Raw genomic sequence first — 24,514 nt, forward strand, 5'->3', positions numbered from 1 at the left:
CCATCCCTTCTCCCCACCCCCCCTCCAAAAAAAAAAAGCAAAAACCCCTGAATTTCTCTCATTATTATCTTTCGTTTTTCTAATCTATTTCTTCTCTTATTGATTTCCTTCGTGAGAGCAAAAAAACAATGGCCCAAAGAGCCGAGAACGAAGAAACGGAGTTCAAGGTACCAGAAACGATGACGCTTTGCGTCAACGATTGTGGCGTTACAGGAAATCCGGCCACCAACAACATGTGTCAGAATTGCTTCACCGCCGCCTCCGTCGCCGTCGCCAGTTCCCAGACGTCGAGATCCGCGCCGTCGCGTTCGTCGAACAAGCGATCCGAATGTTCACCGCTGAAAACGGCGCCGTTTTTACGGACATCGGGGACGGAGAAGAAGGTTGTGAACCGGTGTTCCGGTTGCAAGAGGCGAGTCGGTTTGACCGGGTTCCGGTGTCGATGCGGCGAGCTTTTCTGCGTCGATCATCGGTATTCGGATCGACACGATTGCGGCTACGATTACAAGACGGCGGGACGCGAGGCGATCGCGAGGGAGAATCCGGTGGTTAAAGCGGCAAAGATAATCAAAGTCTGAATCGTTTTCTCTCGGAAATCTTAGCTAAGCTTCTGAGATCGATGCTCGATCTCAAAGATTGTTTCAAAAGATCAAATCAATAGATTCACGTCAAGATCGTTGAAGATGAACAAGATGACTCTTTTAGCTGTTCCTTCCTTTTCCATTTTTTTCTCTGAAAAATCAATCGTGGGTTAGGATTTTCTGACATTTTTATTTTAGAATTTGGCTTCAGATTCAACTTCTTTTAGATTGTTTGTTTAAAAATTATAAATTTGTTGAAATTGATTCTTATGAAATTTGTCTTGAAAAGAAATATTATTCTAAATTTTGAATATTTTTAGTGTTTGATAGGAGATTTTGTGTTAAGAAGTTGAAAAAGATTATATTTATTTATATAAACAAATGGGATTAAAAAAATTAAAGTTGAATACTTATTGAGCAATAATCACAATATAATATCTATTTTTAATTGAGGGGCTAATAGAGTTTAATTTATTTATTTTTTAAAATATATCAGTAAATATTAAAAAAAATAATTGATAAAATGTCATACTACTGTTGGTCCATGCGACGTGTTACCCTTAAATGCTAACTTTTTAAAATTGACTTTTGGTGTTTAAATAATTTTTTTTGATAAAAAATAAGTATTTAATGTTTTCTTTGTACATATTTAAGTCTATACCATTAAAAAAATCATTGTCACATTTATATTTTTTAAATAAAATATTATTTAAAAATATTATTTTAAATATTGAATGTGACACATATAAATTAACGGTTTTTAACGATAGACACTTAAAATTATAACGAATAAAATATTAAACACCTATTTTTAACAAAAAAATCTAAACACCAAAAATTAATTTAAATATAATTTAGACAATTATTTTTATAATAATTCTCGTAGAATTAAATAAATAATGTTGCACATTATCGTCCTTCCCAAGCTAACTTAGTATAGTCAGGAGACTTAATTTAAATATAATGTGACAATTATTTTTGTATTAATTTAGACAATGTGACAATTATTTTTGTATTAATTTAGACTTAATATAATTTAGACAATTATTTTTTACTAATCCTCATAGAATTAATAGTTGAAGAACTCAATAAAATAATACTTTATAATCAAAAAATTATTTTATAAATTTTAATAATTAGGAGATTTAATAAAATAATACCTTACACTATGAGGATGGTTTGCATTATTTACTCTTTGGGTGCGGGGCGCCTTGGGGATCATTATGCCTTATAATTTTGGGATGTGAAGCATCATTTAAGGGAAAGGTTGCTCCCTTGCGGACGGCATCATCATCGTCATGGTATTTATTTACTAATATATTATAATCTTTTCATCATCATCGAGCATGGCACCAAAAATATTATATAAATAAATTAATCTAATATCAAGCATCATATCGACATTTATATTGAGATTTATTATTGTGATATTTACACGAATCAAATTATCTTGACGATTTCGATCACATCATATATTAAAAATATTTAAGTATTTATTATCAGATTAATTAAAAATTTTGAATCAAATATTATTTTATAATCACTTTTAGATTAATAAAAAAAATAATGACGGTAAAACTGAATATTAATATTATCATCAAAATTTATGGTAAAATATGAATTTAGCTATACATTTGTGATAATAACATTTTTTAAAGAATAAATTACAAGTGAACTTACTATTTTCTATTTTATTTACTGTACTTTTAATTTACTCACTGAATTTTATATATTAATATTTTTGTCACTCTGTCGTTAAAATAATTAACGACGTTATGACATGACAACTTATATAAAAAAGATGTCATTTTTAATTCATGAAAAAAATTAAATTTAGAATAAAAACATCGTTTTGATTAAATACGACCATATTATAACACTGTTAATTATTTAACAATAAACTGACCATAAAAATTCAATCCATAAAATTCAATGAATAAATTGAAAAAAAATTAAAGTACGATTAATGAAATAAGAGGTAGAATAAAATTCAATTGAAAAACGCGTAATTTACACTTTTTAAATTTTATAATGAGAAATAATTTGACAAACGTGTAATTCATGAAAAATAATTCGATAATGAAAAATGACTTGCTTATCAATAGAAAATAATTTGAGATAATGACATTACGCCTATAGTCACAAACAGTGTTTACTATCGATCTTACACTACCCATCAAATAATGTTGCAAAACAAAACGAGATTATCTTATTTTAAAGGTAAATTACACACGTTTAGTACCTAAATTATCGATTTTAGTATCTAAGCTTTTAATTTTATTTCAAAATCATACTTAAAATTTTAGTTTTTATTTCATTTTAGTACCTACCGTTAAAAACTTTAAATTTTGTTCCATTATAGTACTCAATCAAAATTTAAAGTTAAATTTTGAAAAATTTGAAAGTTTAAGTACTAAAACGGACCAAAATTGATAGTTTGGTATTAAATGCACTAAGTTTTTAACGACATGTACTAAAATGAAATGAAAACTGAATGTTAGATATAGTTTTGAAAAAATTAAAATTTTAGGTATTAAAACGAATCAAAACTAATAGTTTATGTACTAAATACATAGTTTATACTATTTTAAAATGGAATAATGCAAGAATTAACCACAACGTTAACCACAAGCATCACTTTAACCCTTATTCTTGAAGCATTTTATTCCCAACATTTCATTTTAAGTAAAAAGACCCCTAAATTGAATCAAATTATCATTTTCGCTTTTATTCTTTTTTTGAGCATTTTGACCATCTACATTTCATTTTTAGGTAAAAAGACACGTATTTTAGAGTGTTAACTATTTGTTAACTAATGATTTCCATTCGTAGAGGATTTTTTTTGTCCGAAAATGAAACATGGAGGGATAAAATGTTCTAAAAAGAGAATATGGACCAAAATAAATAACCATATTGGGGTCTAATTTTGATATTATGCCTTTTAAAATCTTACACTACGCAAACCAAACGTGCCCTCAAGTGATATTATAAGCTATAAGGAGGCGTTATCAACATAAGAGCAGGGTAATTTGCTATAAATGTATGTAGACATAGCAAATAAAAGCCACCCAATGAACAAACATAACAAGTAGCCAAAAATCAGACATTCATTCTAACGTTTCTCGTTGTCGGTGTCAACAATGATTCTCTTAAACGACGACGTCAATCGAACAGAATGTAAAGAACGAAAACACCCTAATACTATACTACTGACTATGGTGCTTCGACTTCGAATAATATTTAAGGTTTGGAATTTTGGTTTTGATAGCTTTCAAGAGATAAAAACATGCATATAGGAATTCAGACTTGAAAAGAGTAACCAGCAAAGGAATGCCATAAGCTCAATTTGAAGACGGACCAGATCAGGCTCCATCTGGCTGGATGAAAGGATTGTCAATCTCATCGGTTGGTGAGACCACCATAACCGCTGTGCCCCTACAAACCTGCATCGACATATGGACATATTGATCAACTTCAAATGCTATACCGTGTACGTATAGACACCTATAAACACTTCGGATTTCGTAAAATCCTATATCGATTGGCAATCTTATCTTCTTGACACTAACATTTTTCAACTGGATTCCACAAGAATATGGTTTAGACATGTAAACAGCCAAAATATTCTCAGGTCATTGGTTCAGGTCATAAAATCCATACGAATCCAGCAGAGAAAATTCATATATTGCTGGTGAAAATTTGGATTACTTCTCAAAATGGCACCATAAAATGAACAAAAAACTGTAGACGCCTAGTCTGATCAGTAGTCTTCAATGGATCATCCTGGTCTGCCGAGAATCCATAAATAGAAGAGCAATTCAATTTTTTGTTTCCATCAGATATATGAAACAATTTCAGAAAGAAAGTAAAGAAGATACCAAACTCTCCCAGAAGTTTCAAGTTTCAGTTTGCAACTGTCCACGCTCTTAATTGCTTACGTGACAAATAGAACTAGAGAACAGCAAGTTTCGGCCTACTGAGAATAACAATCGGCTAAATACTGATGCAAAAATTTGCTATAAAAGGTTTCATATAAGTTCAATTATTTGAACAGATCATCCAGATTCCATGTTGTTCAGCATGCAGCAAGCGTACACTATGCTTATAAAGGATTTGGCATAATGTAGCAACTACCGCAAGAATTTATCTGAAGGAGCAGGTACTAATTGCAGCATGGAGCAAGCATGTGTACCAGCAGAACTCTCAAAACATCCCCATCTTTGCCTCTATGAAGTAACGTAAGCACTATATGAAACTTATGGAACAGACTTCCGTTCTCTGTTTCCCGGGTACTTTTGAAGCTAATTTAAGGGTAGCAGGCAACAATCACATTGCAAATTGCAATTTTCAGTTTAAGAGGGCAAACTAAATCAGCAGCATATCCTACTATTTTTTTCATTTTTACTGGACAGAAAATGAAGATACACTTCTTTGTAGTGTAAGAGAATTGATGGTAAACAATACATAGAAGAATCATCAGAAGAGGAGGAGCAAAAGAGAAGGTGCCGAATAATTTATGCGAGGAAAACAAGTGAAACACTAGCATTGAACCTATGCTGCTCTGACCACGGTGAGACTTTAAAGATAAGGGACTTGGGTGAGAGTGTATGATAAGGGTATGTGTCCAATTACAATAAAAGTATGATCATATATTCTTTTTCCATGTATTTGGTGCCTCCTTGGAAAGTTAACATGGGTATATCAAGAAAAATGAACAATAAGGGCAACCTACCATGAAACTACAAACTGTTACATAGGTAATATAGTTACACCATCTACTTGACACAGGCCACTGTACCCAAAGAATATGGTTTGAAACCTAACATGATCTATTATACCACACCAATAAGCATGTTTAGAATGTGCCATACGCAATTACCTCGAAGAAACTCTACAGCTTCGTCCAGGACAAGATTTAGTAGCTGGTCATATCCTTTTAGGGTCCCTGTGACCGAAACAGAAAAAGAAAGGCTCATGAAATAGATTATACATATACTCAATCAAACGAATCATAGGAAAAGGAAAATGACCACCATGCATCTAGGGCACATGACGTGATGCAATACTTGGCATTAGAGCCCAATAGGTACTATTACTTGATGTGATAACATTAGATCCATGATGTCAAATTACGGTAGTTCTGTTGTGAGACGGAGAAACCTAAGGCTAATTTGCGGCAAGTTTTAACCTAAAATGTTACTCTCTCTACTCTAAAAAGTTGGACAATTGATAATAATTTCTGTTGAAGCTGAGAATATTACATTGCAGCAGGTTTTAACCTTTCTTGACGGTAACATTTTAGGTTGCTACTAGAATACTAATGCAATTTACATGATCGGGGAATGTAATATTTGCAGTTTAAACCTAAATTACTCTACAGAGTTATGCAATATTGCAATTGGCAATTCTTTAGCATCACTCATAATCTAAATTCAACAAAACATTCGATTCTTGATTACATGTTATAATGGTCGTACCTTAAGACCCACTGCAACTTCTAAATATGTTGATATAAATGTGTGACCAATTTAATAAAAACTGTTAGTTTTGAAATATCAATGAAGATAAAAGAAATATTAATAAAAACTATTGACATAGTTTTATCACCCCAATAACATTGTTAATAGCGAGTGACCAATAAAATTGTCATTTATTTTTCGGTTATGTGAATTTTATCGTTCTGTTTTTGTGTTGTTATAATGGTCGTACCTTAAGACCCACTGCAACTTCTAAATATGTTGGAAGCTTTTACTTGTCCAGCAGTGACTGCTTCCTGTCAATAGCGTTTTAAGCGTCGTTTGGATTCTCTTTGCCAATGGAGAAAGGAATGCCATCTAGCCTTTTTGTTAATGATGGTTCCTTCATGGAGAGGTTTAAGCAGCTTCAACAACAGAAGTATGACAAAGACAAGGCTGCAGCATTAGAGGAATCTAAACCACCCAATGTTGTAAGAGAGTCTTCAGCTGTCGAGCTTTTTGTTGCTTTTAATAAAGTAGCCTCGGAACGGAAGACTGCCCAAACTCCGGGAGGCAAACTTGCCTTCAGCTTGAAACGGAAATCGAAGCTTGTGGCACCTCCTGTTAAGTTGGATGCAGATGACGATGAAGAGGACCAGGATGCAGGAAAGTTGGTAGATGATAAACCAATTAAAAGAAAAAAAAATTGGCTCGAACCGATCCCTCTGAACAAGCTTTAAAACAAGTGGATGTTGGTAATTACTGTTTTTTAATTGCTGTGTTGCTGTTGGTGATGGTTGGTACTCGAGGATTTTGCATGCTTAGGTTGCATGTCGGATACATTTCCATCTAGAATGGGCTTATGAATGTTTGGATTACCTTTTATTTTGCTTGCTCACCTACTTAAATAGAGGTCTAGATAAATAAAAAAAATTCTCTTCCCGTAAAGGAACAATTAATGGGTGTCTAGGTTAAATAGTCCTCTTCATGAACTGCTGTGGTTTATGAAGTCATCTGGTCATCTTCTCTGATCTTAAAGTGGTTGACGAAGAGGGCAAAACGTTCTTGAATTTTTCTTCTCTCATGAATGCAGCTTATATCTTAATTACCAATCAACATTGGTGGAAAAGGCTCTCTCTCAGAGGACAAGGAACAACAAACTCCTCAAAGTGGTTAGTAACTTTTCCCCCTTGACCATTCTCTCAGATGGGAACTCTTTGGATCAGTATGATCTAACTACAAACTTTTTGTGGCAGTTTTATCTGATTTAAAAAGTTACTTTTGCTATTATTTATTTCTTGCCACTCAATTTTCTGTTCTACACCAGATAATAAATATTGAAGTTACTAGTCGTGTACCATTAGACTCGGAAAGGGCTTCGTTAATCTTAATAATTTAAGAATTGTTCAATATTTGAAGGTGATATGTCTTGTTCTTCTGTAATGACATGATTAATGCTTTATGTTGTACATGCATTTCAGCTTCCAAGTCCACAAGCAGCTCTATTAGGGCTGTTCCACACCAATGAAGTTATCAAACACCTGCCTGTGCTTTGTATGATAGTGATGAGCCTAGATCTTCCATGGGAAGAGCAGGTGATGATGCATGAGATATTTGCTTTCAATTTTTTTATTGTATCAATGAGTTTTGGCTTTCTTTGGCTTCAAATGACTTGGTTTATCATGTTCTTGTAGTAAAAAATTATCATTCATTCATTTCTCCATCATATTCTTCAAATGTCTACTCTATGGAACGTCTGTCTGTTTAAAGGTTGTTAATGATTTTTTATCAAAATAATCTGAAAAGTGTTATTGTCCTGTTATTAGGTTTAATAGTAACTGTTCTTTTTATTTTTTTTGGCCAGTCTATACCTATGATTGTTGGGTAATGATATACATCATGTTTTCCTGTTAAATAATCCTTCTAGAGTGGAATTTGATATAAACAACCATGGAGTATTATCAAGTTGCAATGGCATATACGACATCAACAGGCATTAGTAATAGACAGTTTTGCTTGCCTGATGTTTTATACATGCTTTTCTGTGGTGGAGGCTCATCCACTGCACCGTCAGGTGCGGATCCTAGTGCAATGATGGAATTTTACATGAAGAAAGCTGCTCAGGAAGAGAAGATGAGAATGCCTAAGCAGTCCAAAGATGAGATGCCACCACCTCCTTCCCTTCAAGGTGAATCTTTATCCTGATTGAATTGTGTGTATGCGCTCACATGGACACGCTGTGTTTTCTTTTCCTTCTAAACTGAATTTCCCCTTCTGTTGGCTTAGCAGCTCTTGCGAAGAAAGGTCATCACATGGGGGAATATATCCCACAGGACGAGCTTGAAAAGTTCTTGGCTGCCTGCAATGCTGCTGCTGCACAAAAAAGCTTCAAAGGAGACTGCGCAGAAGGCAAAGATCCAATCTGATAATGTCGGGCATAAACCCTTGTCGAAAATGGGTTGGAAAGAAGGTGATTTATCTTCTGTCTTTAATATGTATGTTTGCTCATGTCTGGCATGGCATTTGTTAACCAAAAGTTTGGAGCTCAAGGATAAAATGAGCACATAAGAACTGAAAGCTAAGGTAAATCGTCTTGAAAAAGGTTTTAAATGCTAGTGGCAATAATCCTCTGTATCTCGCAATCAAGTGAGGCTGCAAATGCTGGCATCTTTTCTTGTTTGTTTTTCTTCGTGGTAGTATTGTTTGTCAGATTGCTTGTGTTCATGCTGTCAGCCTATTAGAGGTGATATTATTTTTCTTGGCCAAAATTTCTTCGGATGGCGATTTTCCTTTCAACTTTATTCACTGCAGACTAGCGAAACATGCTCGATTTCTATCATGTATAGGTGCATCCATTTTCTCCCCATAAAGGGAGAAGTTTAATATCTTGGCCGCTGCATGGTTTACAGGTGATGGTTTTGGGAGTTTGAGGAAAGGAATTTCAGATCCGATCATGGCTGGGGATGTAAAGATGAACAATTTGGGGGTCGGCGCTCATAATCCTGGAGAAGTGACCCCAGATGACGACATATACGAGCAATACAAGAAGAGAATGATGCTTGGCTATCGATACAGACCAAATCCCCTGGTAATTTTATCTTTTCCTTTACGGACAATGGCGTGATTCATAAGTAGATGGTAATATTTTTGCCTTGAATCGATCTAATAACACACACACACACACATACATATATATATATTTGTAGAACAATCCTCGAAAAGCATACTATTGAACACAGTTGTGGAAAGATATCAACTTGTGTGGACTGTGGAATAACTAAAAAAAAAGCTTAAACGTGCTTATCGCATTATCATATGTTATAACATATTTATGTAGATATTTGTTTTTCTTTTATGACAGGTTTCCATTCTCTGTGGGATTAGATCAAACTTCATTTCGTTTATTCAGTGTTCAATGACAAATTTTGTTTCTGTTTTTTGGAAAGAAAAAAAAAATCAAATGGCGATTCAATAATCATTGCATAGAGTTTTGCTATTTTTCAAAATTCGAGGGTTGATACCGAAATTACTTTTTCAATATCGACAGTCTCAAATTTTAAAAATGTCATATTTTAGTCCTTTTGATGTTTAATAATGCATTATAACATAAGTATGTTATTTTAGTCTTCAAAGTGATGAAAGGTGATTGCATGGTAGATTAGAAGTCTGATTTATATATATATATATTCTGTATTTGGTGTTCGAACACAATAGCTCAAGTAATATATTCTGTATGTGGTGTTCGAACTCAAGATCTTAAGTAATAGTAACAAGTCTTTTAACCATTAAGGTCAATTGATTCATATTAATAGATTTCGATTGATTTTTTTTATTAATCTTGGGGAAGTATATAAGGTAGTATTTGTTCAAAGATAACTTTCAACATTTGTCATTAGACGTTCATATCCTTAGCATTTACAATATTTGAACTTGGAACTTCAAAGAACAATAATAATTCTTTTACCATCGAAATCATTTGGTGTGTGCTAAATTTCAGTTAAATTTGAATATGTTAATCGACAGTAGTGGAATTAGACTGAAAAAAAATATGGACCAAACTCAATTTTGTGATTTTAAAGCTCGAAATGACTGATATAATTAGACCGTTTCTCTTTCTTGGCATAAAGATTTCTTGGCATACAGACAGAGGTCGAGTCTTTTTTACTTTTCTAGAAAGGTTAATGTGGTTTTCAAATTATTTTTTTCTCTTAATGAGGTCTTCTAATTTAGAAAATAAGTCAAATGTGACTCATTGACTAATATCTCTAACTCAAAAAATAAATTAAATGTGGTCTAATCTGTGGCAATTCACGGTGTTAACATGAAAGTCTATGGTGGTTGATAACGTGATGAATAACGTGATGAATAACGTGATGAATGAGCTAAATTGGTAATTCAAACATGGCAGATAGACTGTCATATTAGCACCGTAAACTGTTATGTCATATTACCCGACCCGGATACGAGTCTGAGATGTCACATTGACTTTTTAAAACAATATTCCTAATAAAATACATATCATTTGGACTTATATTAAGAAAATATGATAATATATTGTTGAAGTATGTTTGTTATAACCAATTTAAGAAAATATACGTTTTATGAATAGTACTATAGGGTATGAACATTACCGAATGCTAAAATTTTTCCATATTGCTACAGGGGTATCGATACCTGCTACAATGTACCGATACCCTTGCTACAATAATTTCGTTCACTTATTAAAAACTCATAAAATTGAAAACGTTCATCACTATATATTTACCATTCACATATATACGTTTAAAACATTACAAAACTCAATCTTATGATTTTACAAAACCGATTAGAATATATATCGGATTCAAACCTTTATTTACATGCCAACTACCATCAGTATTACAAAATACATATTATTCAATGCTTTTCTGATCTGATCTTTGGAAAGGGGGAACTGACCTGTCTTGCTTAACTTTTATCGTTCTTCCTCTTCTTGGTACCTACGTGTGAAACAATCACACGCTAAGTCGTTGACTTAGTGAGACATATAAAACATATAATAGAAACCATAGAATATTTCATATAACCAAATACATACATGCACATATACCCTCATTATCAACACAAACATCTTTATCATGATCTCTATCATTATTAACATAAATATCATTATCATGATCTCTATCACTATCATGTATTAACATTCTTGTATATCATATAACACATATATCATTTCACAAAGAAACACAAATAACATCATATAATTCTTATAACACATTTCATATCCCTAAAAGCATATGCATCATATATATTGTATTTATGTTATCTCTTTAATTAGCCCATGATACACTTGTGAGAACTAAAGATATGTGAGTGCATTGAGGTTGTGAACAAATACTATCACCACAGCTCGTAAAATTCCTACTAGGGGCACTGAAATTTGTCCTGAAGGACCACTATGTCCCGTAGGACCACTGTATTGTCCCGAAGGACCACTGTATTGTCCCGAAGGACCACTATATCCCATAGGACCACTGTAACCCTCGACTCTTGGCATGCCAACTATACCCCTAGCTCTCATATTACATAACATGGGCATTATCATTTATGTCATTTCACATATTCATATAGGAACTTATTTCATTTACACGTAGAACATTTTCATATGATTCACATTCACTTGTCACATGGCTTGTATCTTGTTCTTATGTCTTCTCATAGACATATATTCACATGTTCACATAGTCACATATATCGTATCATATAACTTATATCATTTCTCATGTGTTCATGTAAACACTAATGTCACATCTTGTTCACATATGATCATATATACATCACATAACACATAGAATAACATATAAACTTATACACATATTCATGTACATACTTTTATATAGTTCGTATAACAATACCTTATAATTTATCGCACATTATTTATATTCTAGTTTCATATATTTACTTAATTCAGTTTCACATAGCTTGTTATATATATATTCTCATAACTTATCATCACATAGCTTCCATAACATTTTCCTATAGCTTCATAAATCTTTACCATATAACTCATATATTATATGTTCATTTAAGCCCATAATTCTTCCCCATATAGCTTATCTCACTTTTCATTTAATCTCGTAAGTTGATTATACTAATTCCTATATATCTTACTCATGTAATTTATATCTTATTATAATATCTTCATTTAAACTTATCTCCGCTTGTTCATAAACACATATATCACATTAATTATATATTATTTCCATATATTTACTTATATTGGTTCACGTATCTTATATTACATATTCCTGTAATCACTTATGTCAATACCACATAGCTTGTATTATACTTTCGTATATTCATGTAGTTCAGTATCACATATCGCATATACAAGTAATCATGTAGATCATGTCACATATAATAACATATGACACATATACCCATTTTCATGTACTCATGCACACATAAGAATCACATCAATCACAAATCAATTAATATTTCAGGAGTCACTCGTTACCATAGTAACTCTGTCACTGGCTCATCGCAAACCAATGTTTATTCGATAACATAAGTATAAGTTAAATTGCACTCACCTTAGCCTTCTTTCTGTGATTCAATCCTAATTCTTCAATTGTTCCGGAACAGAGTTACATTCACTATCTACATAATTATACATTTATATATATTAGTAATCCAATTGTATACTCTAATCTTTCAACTCTTAAACTAAAGGAAAACCAATTTCATTTCTTGTTTAAAGTAGGTATCGGTACTCTATACAGTGTATCAGTACACCCCTAACTGAGGTATTGATACCATGTCTAGGGTATAGATACCCTAATGACATTCTGAATTTTTCATCTTCAGGGGGGTATCGATACCCCCTATAGGGTATCGATACCCCCTATAGGGTATCGATACCCTACTGACATTCTGTATTTTTTTGTTAAAAAAGGGGTATCGATACACCTTCATAGGGTACCGATACCCTCTGCCCATAAATTATATTTTGAGCACAAAAATCACCTCATTTCTGCTCAAACACTTCCTATTTCATCCCCTTACATATGCTTAACTCATCTACTCATACTTGAACTCATTAATACTCATTCAATACATCTTTAGCTTCAAAATCCACTTCTCTACCTAGAATCTAAGAATCATATCCAATTTTCAACATGTTCTAAATTCAATTCTAACACTTCATACTCCTTAATTAGGTTGATGACAAGTCAAATTTAGCTTTATATTCAACTTATCAACTCTTTTCCATAAATTCATATAAAATTCCATTTCCTTTAATCTCTCATATACCTTTCATCTTGTGTTTCAGAACAAATTAAGCTTTCCTTAAGCTTAATTAGCATCTAATGATCAAAACCCAACTTAAATTTCAGCTAATAATCAACTATTAAGAAATCTTACCTTTGCAAGTTGGAGTCCACGGCTGGGAGAAGAAAGAAGAAAACTCTGGAGAAATCTCTCCTTTCCCCACGTGGTTCCCTTATCTTATAAGAGGGAAAAATATATTTCATGTTAAATGACCATTTTGTCCTTTGATTCATTTAATAATTACTAAAACCTTCAAGAAATATTTCTGAATAAATCATTGAACTATTCAAATATCCCACTTTAATTACCACATTCTGAAGTTTTATGATTTAGTCACTAACCCATAATTTGGGATGTTACAGATAACATGACAAATGAGCTAAATTGGTAATTCAAACATGGCATATAGACTGTCATATTAGCATCGTACACTGTTATGTCAGCACTATAATGGTCAAACGACGAAAAACGTTAGCCAAAGGGCCATATCGAGTTTGTTTTATAAGTTGGAGGGTCACATTGAGAGAGAAAAATAATATGAGGGTCACATTATATATTTTCCCTGAAAAAATATAGGAACTTCTGATGTCTTTTTGTCTTCTTTCTTTGTTCTACTTTTGATTTTGAAGAATGGTGTTTTTTTTTCTTTTTGCTAAAATATAAACTAAGAGCCCAAATTATACTGTTTTTAAGGAATATATGCCTAAAGTGCTTTCTTGAATCATCTTGGTGCCTCACGTTAAAAAGTTACCATTTTAGGTGCTCAGGACGTCAACGACGTTAATTTTCTCCGTTAAGTGACGCATATCACCCTCTAGTAATTTTAAAATAATTTTTTAAAAAATAAAAATATTATATTTATAAAAAACTATTTTCTCTAAAATTATATAAAAAATCCCAAATCCCTAAATCCTAACACTAATGCTGACTTTACCGCCTTTTTCAGTCACGACCACTGCCTCCAACACCTCCTTTGTTATCTCCGTAGTCGTACGACGTTGTCCTTGCTGTGGAGTCGTCGTGGTCTTCGTAATGGAACCCGTTTGTCGCGTTTGTCGAGGGTGATTTTGAGGTTGATTTCGTTGCTTTTATGGCAATTACTCGTCAGGGAACATGTTTTCGGTGGAGGTGCGATCATGTGGAAGTCCAATCGACGACAACAGAGGCGATGGACGACTGTGGGCATGGTTATAGGGACTAGATTTAGGGTTTTTAAAGTTTGCGGAGGTTTATTAAGATTTTAGAAAATTTTTGGTTTTTTAGAAAAATATAATTTTAAGTTTTTTTTAATTACCATAGTGTGACACGTGTCAATCAACGGTGAAAATTAACATCGTTGACGGTCTGGACACCCAAAATAATAACGTTTGTAACATTAGACAGATATGATTTAAAAAATACTTTAGGAACATATTTGTGAAAAGATAAATAATTTATATTTAAGTCTTTTTATTAAGATGTGATTACAAAATAATATATTTTTTAAATGTCTTCAACCACTTGAGAATAAACGTCTAATCATCCATTATACAAATATTCTTTTCAAATATATTATCAATTTAATTTATCGATTTAATTTATTAATTATTCTAAATCGAATATAAAAAGATACCAAAAACTGATGTTGACACAAAAGAATATTGTTCATTCATCTCAGTAATTTCGACTCCATCACTTGAATTCAATAATCTATTTTTAAAATCACTTAACTAATCAAAGATTAACGAACCACATGTTTATAAAGCACCCCAATATAATTAAATTAATAACCCTACAATTTTGGGACCATCTAGCAGTCAATTTCCCTACAATTTTGGGACCATCTAGCAGTCAATTTAAAACGCCCGCCGGCAGTCAGGACTGAGCAATAAAAATACAGATAAATTATATATTTAGTATCTTAATTATTAGTTTTATTTTATTTTAATATCTAAATTTTTAATTTATTCAAAATCATACCTAATTTTTAGTTTATGTTTTATTTTAATACTCCGCCGTTAAAAAATTAACTTCTTTACTATCTAACTATCAATTTTGGTCCGTTTTAGTACCTAATTTTTAATTTTTTTTTCAAAACTTAACGTTAAATTTTGAACGGGGTACTAAAATGATACAAAAACTAAACTTTAGGTATAGTTTAAAAAAATTGAAAGTTTAGGTACTAAAATGAACAAAAATTGATAGTTTAAATACTAAACGCATAATTACCCTAAAAATATTGATTAACCGAAAATTGATTGAAATTATAATGTTTAGATGATTTATGAATTATAAATTTAAAAAATATATTTATTGAATTATATTAATATTATAATATAAATAAATATTTCATATTTAAAATTAGTGGAGATAATTTAATTATAAATAATTTTCATTTATTTAGAAATTTATTTTTTCAATAAATATTTATAGAAAAGATTTAGAAATATTATCAACTAATGTTTGAAAATCATAAAATAATTTTATTTTTAAAAACATAAAATACAAAAACCCTAAACCTATGTGAAAAACGATAATAAATTAACCAAAATTCTGAACTAAAAATCAATACATTATTTAAATTAATAGATTAAATCGAACCGAATTGTATATTCTTATTGCCACGACTAGATTAATTATTACATTTCACACTATGCTTAGATTAATATTAAATTAGATTATTCAAGAAAATTCTGATTAAGTTTAAAATTGAGTTAGGTTGAATTCTGTTTCGAGAGATAAATTATCTTCTAAAACTCAAATTCAAGATCTTATTTAAAAAACATCAAACCTGCCTACACAAAGACTCAAACCCGAGACCTTATTTAAACGATATCAACATATTTACCACTTGAATCAATCTCGTTTTGTAAGATATATTAAATTTCTAATCGCTTACTTTAACCTATAATGATTAATTTAAAATGAGGCCATTATCATGCTTTGCACTTTAAAGCTGTTCCAAAAGTCAAGGAGTCATCCAAGGTGGATTCAAAATATCATGCTTTGGGTTCATATTTGTGGGGTAAAACCTTAATTAATTAGTCTTAAATAATCATAAACAAAGCTTGTATGGAGTCATTGTATGTTTATTTTATTATCAAAACCATGGTTTTGATAGAATTGTCATACCATATAATACCACCATACATGCCACGTAAGATATATATGATATTATAATATAATATGATATAATATAATTTGTGGTCCACTTGAGAATATATTACTTTATTTTATGTGTAAAATGTTCTTTACTTCCATCAAAGAGGCAACATGGGATAGGTATTGGTATCTATCCCATACATTTAGGGACCAAATTTGTTTGATTCTTTTATTGTGATGGACATCAAACCAACAGAACAAAATGTATAGTTTTGTTTGGAATTATAGTTTTTAAAATTTTTGTATGTAGATCAATTTGATTAAAAATTAAGGATAAATTATGCACTTAATATTTAAACTATCAATTTTGGTATCTTTTAATACTTAAACTTTCATTTTTTTAAATCATACATAAAGTTTAGTTTTTATTTCATTTTAGTACCCGCCGTTAAAAACTTAACGCGTTTAGTGCTTAAACTATTAATTTTAGTCTATTTTAGTATCTAAACTTTCCAAAAAAATAAAAAACTTAACGTTAAATTTTGAACGGGGTACTAAAATGAAACACAAACTAAATTTTAGGTATGGTTTTAAAAAAATTAAAAGTTTAGATACTAAAACGAATCAAAATTAATAGTTTAAGTATGAAACGTATAATTTACCCAAAAATTAAAGTTCATCATACATGTTTAATGTTTAGGCTTTGATATCATATAGGTCTATTGTTAAAAAATATCCTTAATAATCATCTTGATCCATATTCTTTTTTTAGAGCATATTGATCTTTCAACGTTTTATTTTGGCACAAAAAGACCCCTATGAGGATAAAAACCGTTAATCAATAAATGATAATACTCCAAAATAAAGGCTTTCTTGTTGCTAAAATGAAACATTAGGCCCCAAAATGCTTAAAAAAATAATAAGGAAAAAATTGATTATTTAATCAAACGTTAAGGATCTTTTTGTAGAGGTGTTCACTGTTCGGTTAAAATCGAATTAACCGGCCGAACCGAAATTTCGGTCGGTTAATCGATTGATTAATTTTGGGTTCGGTTGGTTAACGGTTAATGTTTTTTTTGAAATTTCGGTTTCTGTTTATTTGATTAATTTATCGAATTAACATAATTAACCAAAATTATTAAATATTTAATATTATATATATATTATTTAACTTTAGGGGTGTTTGAACTCAATTTTATTGAATTAACTGACCAAATTAACCTAATAAAGTAAAAAAATATTAAATATATATTATATATTATTTATAAATTTCGGTTAATTCAGTTAACCAATCAATTAATCGAACTTAGTTTAGTTCGGTTATTTTTTTAGAAAAAATTTGGTTCGATTCACGGTTAATGAGGAAAAAATTCGGTTAATGGAATTTGAGTAATTTAGTTCATTCGGTTAACCGAATTACTCGTTTGAACATCTCTATCTTTTTGTCTTAAAATGAAACGTAAAAAGTTAAACGGTAGGGATATTTTTTTTCACATTATGTGTATATATATATACTTACTAGGGTTTTCTAAGGTGATGTGTGTGCTTTTCAATTTTCATATGTCCCTTGTAATATTATCGCTAGGGGTGGATGGTAACAAGGGCAAGGATAAGTTTTGGCACCCCATAATTTTGGGAAATTTGTATTATACCCCTAAAACATTTTTTTTTAAATTTTAATGTCTTCTAAAATTTTAAAAAAATTATATTGATGTCCTAAAAAATATTAAAATGGCTGTCCCATATGTCCTAAAAAATATGAATATGTTTAATCAAGACCCCTTGAATTTATGGAAAATTTCCATTAATCCTTCCAAATTTTTTTAAACTTTTATTTAGACCCTCACATTTCTAAAAAGTTCTCATTAAGTCCCTTGAACTTTTTGAAAATTTTGATTGGGGCCTCTAAACAATATTGTCAAGATACATTAATGATTGTCATCGATCATAATAGTTTTTTTTTCTTTTTTTATCGTGATATTTTTGTTAAGGGTTTTCTACATAAATCTACGTGTTTGTTTTCTTTTTCCTTTTGATATACGATGGATTACTTGTCATTATTTTTCATAATTTATAACATGGATGACTCAAAACAGTAATAAAATTAGGGATGGAAATTTAATTCGAAATCGACTGCTTTCGACCTGATTTGAGGGGGTTTTTCTTGAAAAAAGAAAATTGAGTTTGGACCGAATCGAGTCGAGTCGGATTTTTTAAGAGAGTGAGACCGGGTCTGTTTGGTTCAGGTGGAGGGTGAAAAAATTCTGACCCTACCTGACCTAGGGATAACAAGGTAATTTCTTTAAAAGAATTTATTATTTTTTAATTAAGTCCTTATTTTATATCGGGGGTCAAATCAAATTTATGCTATAAAAATTTAAGTCTGGTCAGAGTCGGATAGATAATATATATTTTTCAAATCGGGTCAAATGGAGAATATACAACTTTAAGATTAAATTGAATTCGAATGAAAGATATATATATTTTTCAGATCAAATCGAGCTTACAAAAAATCTGACCCAATTCAACCCGGTACCATCTAAGTACAATGACAAAATGTTTTGGGCAGAGAAAAGCAAATGGCATGTGTGTGTATAATATTGAAGAATTGGTCTCAAAATAAAAGCTTAGTTTCAGCACTTCTGTAGGGTTGAATTTAATCAGTACATACTAGGCAGCCTGACCTAATCAATTTATGACGGAAAACTACAAATGGTATATATGGTCAAATTCTTCTTTCAGTCCTTGTATTATACGTAAATTCTAGATTTAGTCTATGTACACTATTTGATATTTTTAGTCCCTGTGTAAATACATTTACATATAATATATGTGGGTAAAATACACAAAAGGTCCCTAAGCTATGCTCAAATCATCCTTTTAGTCACTAAAACTTTCAAAATTATCAAATGAATAATTAAATTTATCAAATTATTACAAAATGGTCACTACGATGTTTTTATGATCATAAAGTTAATGAATTTAATGATCATTTTGTAAAAGTTTGATGAATTTAATTATCATTTCACAACGTTAAATTGACCCTTTTATAATAATTCGATAAGTCTGATAATCATTTAGTATCTTTTGAAAGTTCATTGACAAAAAACCATTGAAGCATAGTTTAGGGGCATTTAGTGTATTTTACCCTATAATAATATATGAATACCGTTTGATAAGAAAACAATGGAAACTCTCATGGTTTTTGCAATAAAAACCACTCGATGAGAAAACAAAGGAAATTCTCATGGTTTTGACGTTTCCTAATGGTCAGGGGATAGATCAATGTAGACCCTTCCTTTTCAATATATAATTTTGTTAGTCCTTCAAAATAAATATAATATTTTCATGGACTAGATCCTAATTATTTTATCATATACTATATAATATGAATGGGTACATATGGTTGACTTCTTAAAAATAATTAACGACTTATAAAAATGGTTGACATTGTAGTAAAGTCAACTAATTACATGGTGCAGAGGCATGAAACAAAAGTTACAGTTGAATTCAAGTCGAGCTCGAATAAAATGAATCGTATCATATATGTATTAGATGAGACAAATAAGTTAATTCTTTAATAATATTGATTAACGTTGAAAAAGAAATTTATAAATAGATGCAATAATGGAGTAGGATAAAATGATTTTTTGCCTACTCGACTCTGACTTGACATAGTAAAATCATAACTTGACCTTGATCTTAACATGATTTAATTTTATTTGAATTCAATCTTAAGAGCAAATGATGTTGTCGGAATGGTGCTTAAGCTTGTTAGGGCTATGGTGGGGAGCGATCCAACTTAATATTGGAAAGTGTTGGGTTTTAAAATAAGAACAAATAAATAGTTTTGGAGTCGCCATCGACCTTTGGATTAGGTAGGTTGAATACCTATAAATACCTTTTAAAGTAATTTTAAGAAAAATAATTTTAAAAGATAAAAAAAAGATACGCGTTTAACCAGAAATTCGTTTTGAAAAAGGGTTCGAGAGTCGATTATGTGTGGGGAAAGATTAACACCCCACAATGCCCGAAATCGATACCTAAGCGATTATACGTCATCTAAATATTGAAATTGGCAAATTCAAATGTACATTTAAATTATGATCCTTTTAGGAAAAAAATATAAGGGATATCATTTTAGTACAAACAATCCTCGAAAATACCTTCCCAGTCAGTTAAGAGGGCATTTCTATGGATTCCTCATACAAAATAATATTACCCCAATTTTTAGATAAAATGCATATATTAATTACACTTAAAAAACAAATTCATTCGAATATATAAAATATATTATTTTGTTCGAACGATTCTTAGAAACTCACTCCTTATCAGTTAAGGCACGTTTCTATAAATTATTCACACAAAATTATATTTAATATATATTTTCTTTAAAAATACTAGTATACATATATTGATCGAACACATGCACATTCAATAATTACCTATTAACGTGCAACAAACCAGAGAGGTTAAAACACAACGCAACACAAGTCGAATAAGTTGTATTAAGATATAACTAAAAAACAGAAACTTTAAAGACCAAACTGAAAAAACAGCAAAGACTAGGGTAACCAATGCAAATATTATACAAACTAGGCATTAGAATCGTAAATAAACCAATAACACTATTCATAATTAAAAAAAATTAAACTTGAGGATTAAATTGTAAAACAAGAAAAAAATCATGTCCATAAACAAAAACAACACGCAAGCTAGGGACTGGAATCATAATTTAACCACAATCAATATTCAAGATTAAAATGAAAAATGTTAAAATAAGGTACTCAAACTAAAATAAACATAAAAACAACATAACTAGTGTAGAGGGACTAAAACAAGATACTGGTAAAATAAAATGCTCGAAATGAAAAGAATTGCAACTTCATTTAGTGACTAAATCGAAATGTTACAAATATAAAAAGATTGAGGAAGGGGTTTGCCCATGCGCCCAAAACACATAAATCCCCTCCTCAAAACAGTTTCGTTTTGGCATGGGTATATATACCCAAGCCATGGCCGAAAATGGCCAAACTTTCTCATTTTTTTTCATTTTTCCTTCTCTCTGTAAAAGAGAGAAATCATTTTCTCTCTAGCTTATCTCTTCCCTCCCTCGCTGAGGGGGAGGCCGACAGCCTCCGACCACCGCTCGCCAGAGTCCTCCGTCGCCACACACAACAGTCGGCGGCCTAAAAAGTTACCCCAAAACAACCCTCAACCTTCCCTAAAAATGAATCTAAACCCCTTTTCCCTTAAAAACGAACGGGTCATTCTAGATCTAGGGATGTACCTTCAGCAAAACTCCACCTATCAACGACGTTTGGCCTTTCTGACGACAAGCGAGACTTCGGTGGACGTGGGTAAGACTCCTCATTTTTTTACTTTTTGTTTTCTCGTCCCCGGTGGCTCTTTCTTCCTCTCCTTTTTTGAAAACCAAAAGCCCCTTTCTTTTCTCATTTTTTGTTGTTGTATGTGTTGATGGTTCCTCTTTTTCATTTTCGTTCCTCTTTTTCTTTTTCGTTCCTCTCGATTCTCTTCAAATAGATGTAGATCTCTCCTCCCTTTTTTTGTGTTACATGTGAGTGGAAAAAAGTAAACTACTATTTTTTCTTGTCTTCTTTCCATTTTCAGTTTCGGGAACACTGACCAAGAAGCGAACAACTTCAAAGGATGTGCGAAGATGCTGAGGTGACGTGAACAAAAGGCCGGGGTAAAATATTTTACTCGAGGCTTGTTTGTTTGCTTTCGTGGTGACCGGCGGATTTTTCGGCTGCGATGATAGACCTCAGGAAGGTGAGAAGTCACGGGCAAAAGCTTTACCGGGTGGTGTGGCTGACGCGCGAAGGGGATTGGGCACGTGGCAGCGGTCTAGGCGCGTGGAGGCGGTTGTTGATTAGGGTTAAAACCCTAGCTTGGGTTAATCTGGGCCGTTGGATCATATCTGATTCAACGGTTGTGATAGGGTGGCGACTGGAGGATAGTTTTAAAACCTAGTTTGCATTGTGGGCTTGCCTTGGGCCTGCTGAATGGGTTGTAACGTTGGGCCGCTTGGTACGGGCTTTGACTTCACTTGAGTTTCAATGTATTTTTTTTTGTTTTTGGGCCTGTAAAATTAATATAAAAGCATAAATAATAATAATAAATAATAATAATAATAATAATGATATAAATAATAATAATAATAATAATAATAACACTAATAATATTAAATATTAATAATAATTCGGACAAAAACGAGTATCTAAATATGTATTAGACTTTGACCAACCCATTAATTTTTAACAAAATTTTTTGACCCGACTTGATTTTAAAAACCTAAATATATTATAAAAACTAATTACAAAATTATAAAAGATATTTTTATAATTATATTGAGATACGATAATTTTTATCCAAATTCGATCTTGACTTAGTTCGACTTTAATAATTTTAAATAAAAATATAATCCTATCTAATCAGATCAAATTAAAAAGTGTGGATTTAAATTATATTTAGGGTAAATTTCACATTAAGTACTTAAACTATTAATTTTGATATGTTTTAGTATCTAAACTTTTAAATTTTTTCAAAATCATATCTAAAGTTTAGTTTTTATTTCACTTTAGTACCATGCCTTTAAAAAAATAACATGTATAGTACCTAAACTATTAATTTTGGTCTGTTTTAATACCTAAACTTTAAAAAAAAAAATTAAAAATTAACAATAAATTTTGAACATGGTACTATATAACGAAACAAAAACTAAACTTTAGGTAAGATTTTGAAAAAATTAAAAGTTTAAGTATTAAAACAGACAAAAACTGATAGTTTAGATACTAAACAAATTACCCTTATATTTATTATTACTTTATTTTATACCGACATGGGGTGTTTGAGTTGGAGGATTAAGAATTGATATTACCCGCCACTTCCATTGACTCAAAGAGCACCTTTGGCTCATTAAAGGATTAAATATGCCTTTAGTCCCTTGTAACTTTCAGTCTTTTAAAAGTTAGTTCACATGCTATTTTTCATTAATTTGTATTCGTTTGATTTGAAAATTAAAGTCTGATTGATAACACAGACTTATATAGTTGAATTTCTACAAATTAATATTTTATAAATTAATAATATTTTTAAAATAATAATTTTTTCGATCGGGTAAAAGGTCTAAGTTAATAACTTTGATAAATTAATAAGATAATAATTTTCTAGAGACCCTTATATAAATTCATGGTTCTTTTAATATTATAAATTAATAATTCTATAAAATTACAAATGGTAAAGCACGTGAATAGTCTCCCGACTGTAGGGTACTACTTTATTAATTCCCTCGACTATTAAAAATTACAAAATAGTCCTTCAATTATAGTGTGCTTTGTTGAGTCCCTCTACTATCAAAAGTTACAAAATGATCACCTGACTATTCATTATGTTCTAAACCCATCATTTCTGTTAAAAATTGACAGTATTATGAGATGGATGTTAACTCACTAATTGTGATATGATAAAATATGATCTCAGAATCTCAAATAATTATCACATCTCAGTCATCATGTTAACGTCTAACTTGGACAACCATAAAATTTTTAACAGAAAAGGACGAGTTTGAAATATAATGAATAGTCGGGTGACCATTTTGTAACTTTTGATAGTCGAAGGACTTAATAAAGCAACACTCTATAGTCAGATGACCATTTTGTTATAATTTTTAATAGTTGAAGGACTTAATAAAGTAGTACCTTATAGTCAGGGGACCATTTGTATACTTTATCCAACTACAAATATAACTAAGACAACTTAATAAAATATGATTCTATCGTTGATTTTGATTTGGATTAATTAATTAAGAATGTTTATGTTATTTATATAGTGGTTGATTTCCTTATCATACATGAACTTGCATTAAGTTTTAATTAGTACTACGTATTACAATGAACTTTAGTTTTTTAGGGATATGTATTATATTTAATTAGTCACATTATATACAAACATCATAGTCAAATACAATGTATATGTTTTATTCAACAATAATATAAGTTCGTTGAATCCAAAAAAATATATTTATATTAATATATTATTAATTTATCGATTAATTTACATATC

At 30.9% G+C, this 24,514-nt stretch overlaps 2 protein-coding genes and 1 pseudogene across 2 annotated transcripts; 2 read left to right on the top strand and 1 right to left on the bottom strand.

Annotated features, from left to right (window-relative positions):
• Positions 1–675, top strand: LOC120129580 (zinc finger A20 and AN1 domain-containing stress-associated protein 5-like). The gene has a single exon (XM_039147046.1). The coding sequence runs from the start codon at positions 129–131 to the stop codon at positions 576–578; it is 450 nt and encodes a 149-aa protein (XP_039002977.1). The 5' UTR covers positions 1–128; the 3' UTR covers positions 579–675.
• Positions 676–3,943: 3,268 nt separating this feature from the next.
• Positions 3,944–5,707, bottom strand: LOC120129581 (sm-like protein LSM7). The gene is made up of 3 exons (XM_039147047.1): positions 5,461–5,707; positions 4,317–4,369; positions 3,944–4,024 (listed from the first exon to the last, which is right to left on the bottom strand). The coding sequence occupies exons 1-3, from the start codon at positions 5,555–5,557 to the stop codon at positions 3,944–3,946; spliced, it is 231 nt and encodes a 76-aa protein (XP_039002978.1). The 5' UTR covers positions 5,558–5,707.
• Positions 5,708–6,381: 674 nt separating this feature from the next.
• On the top strand, positions 6,382–9,308 carry LOC120129781 (annotated as a pseudogene).
• Positions 9,309–24,514: the final 15,206 nt, after the last annotated feature.

The sequence above is a fragment of the Hibiscus syriacus genome, unplaced genomic scaffold (assembly GCF_006381635.1).
Source record: "Hibiscus syriacus cultivar Baekdansim isolate YM2019G1 unplaced genomic scaffold, ASM638163v2 tig00110503_pilon, whole genome shotgun sequence".
In the NCBI taxonomy this organism is placed as follows: domain Eukaryota; kingdom Viridiplantae; phylum Streptophyta; class Magnoliopsida; order Malvales; family Malvaceae; genus Hibiscus; species Hibiscus syriacus.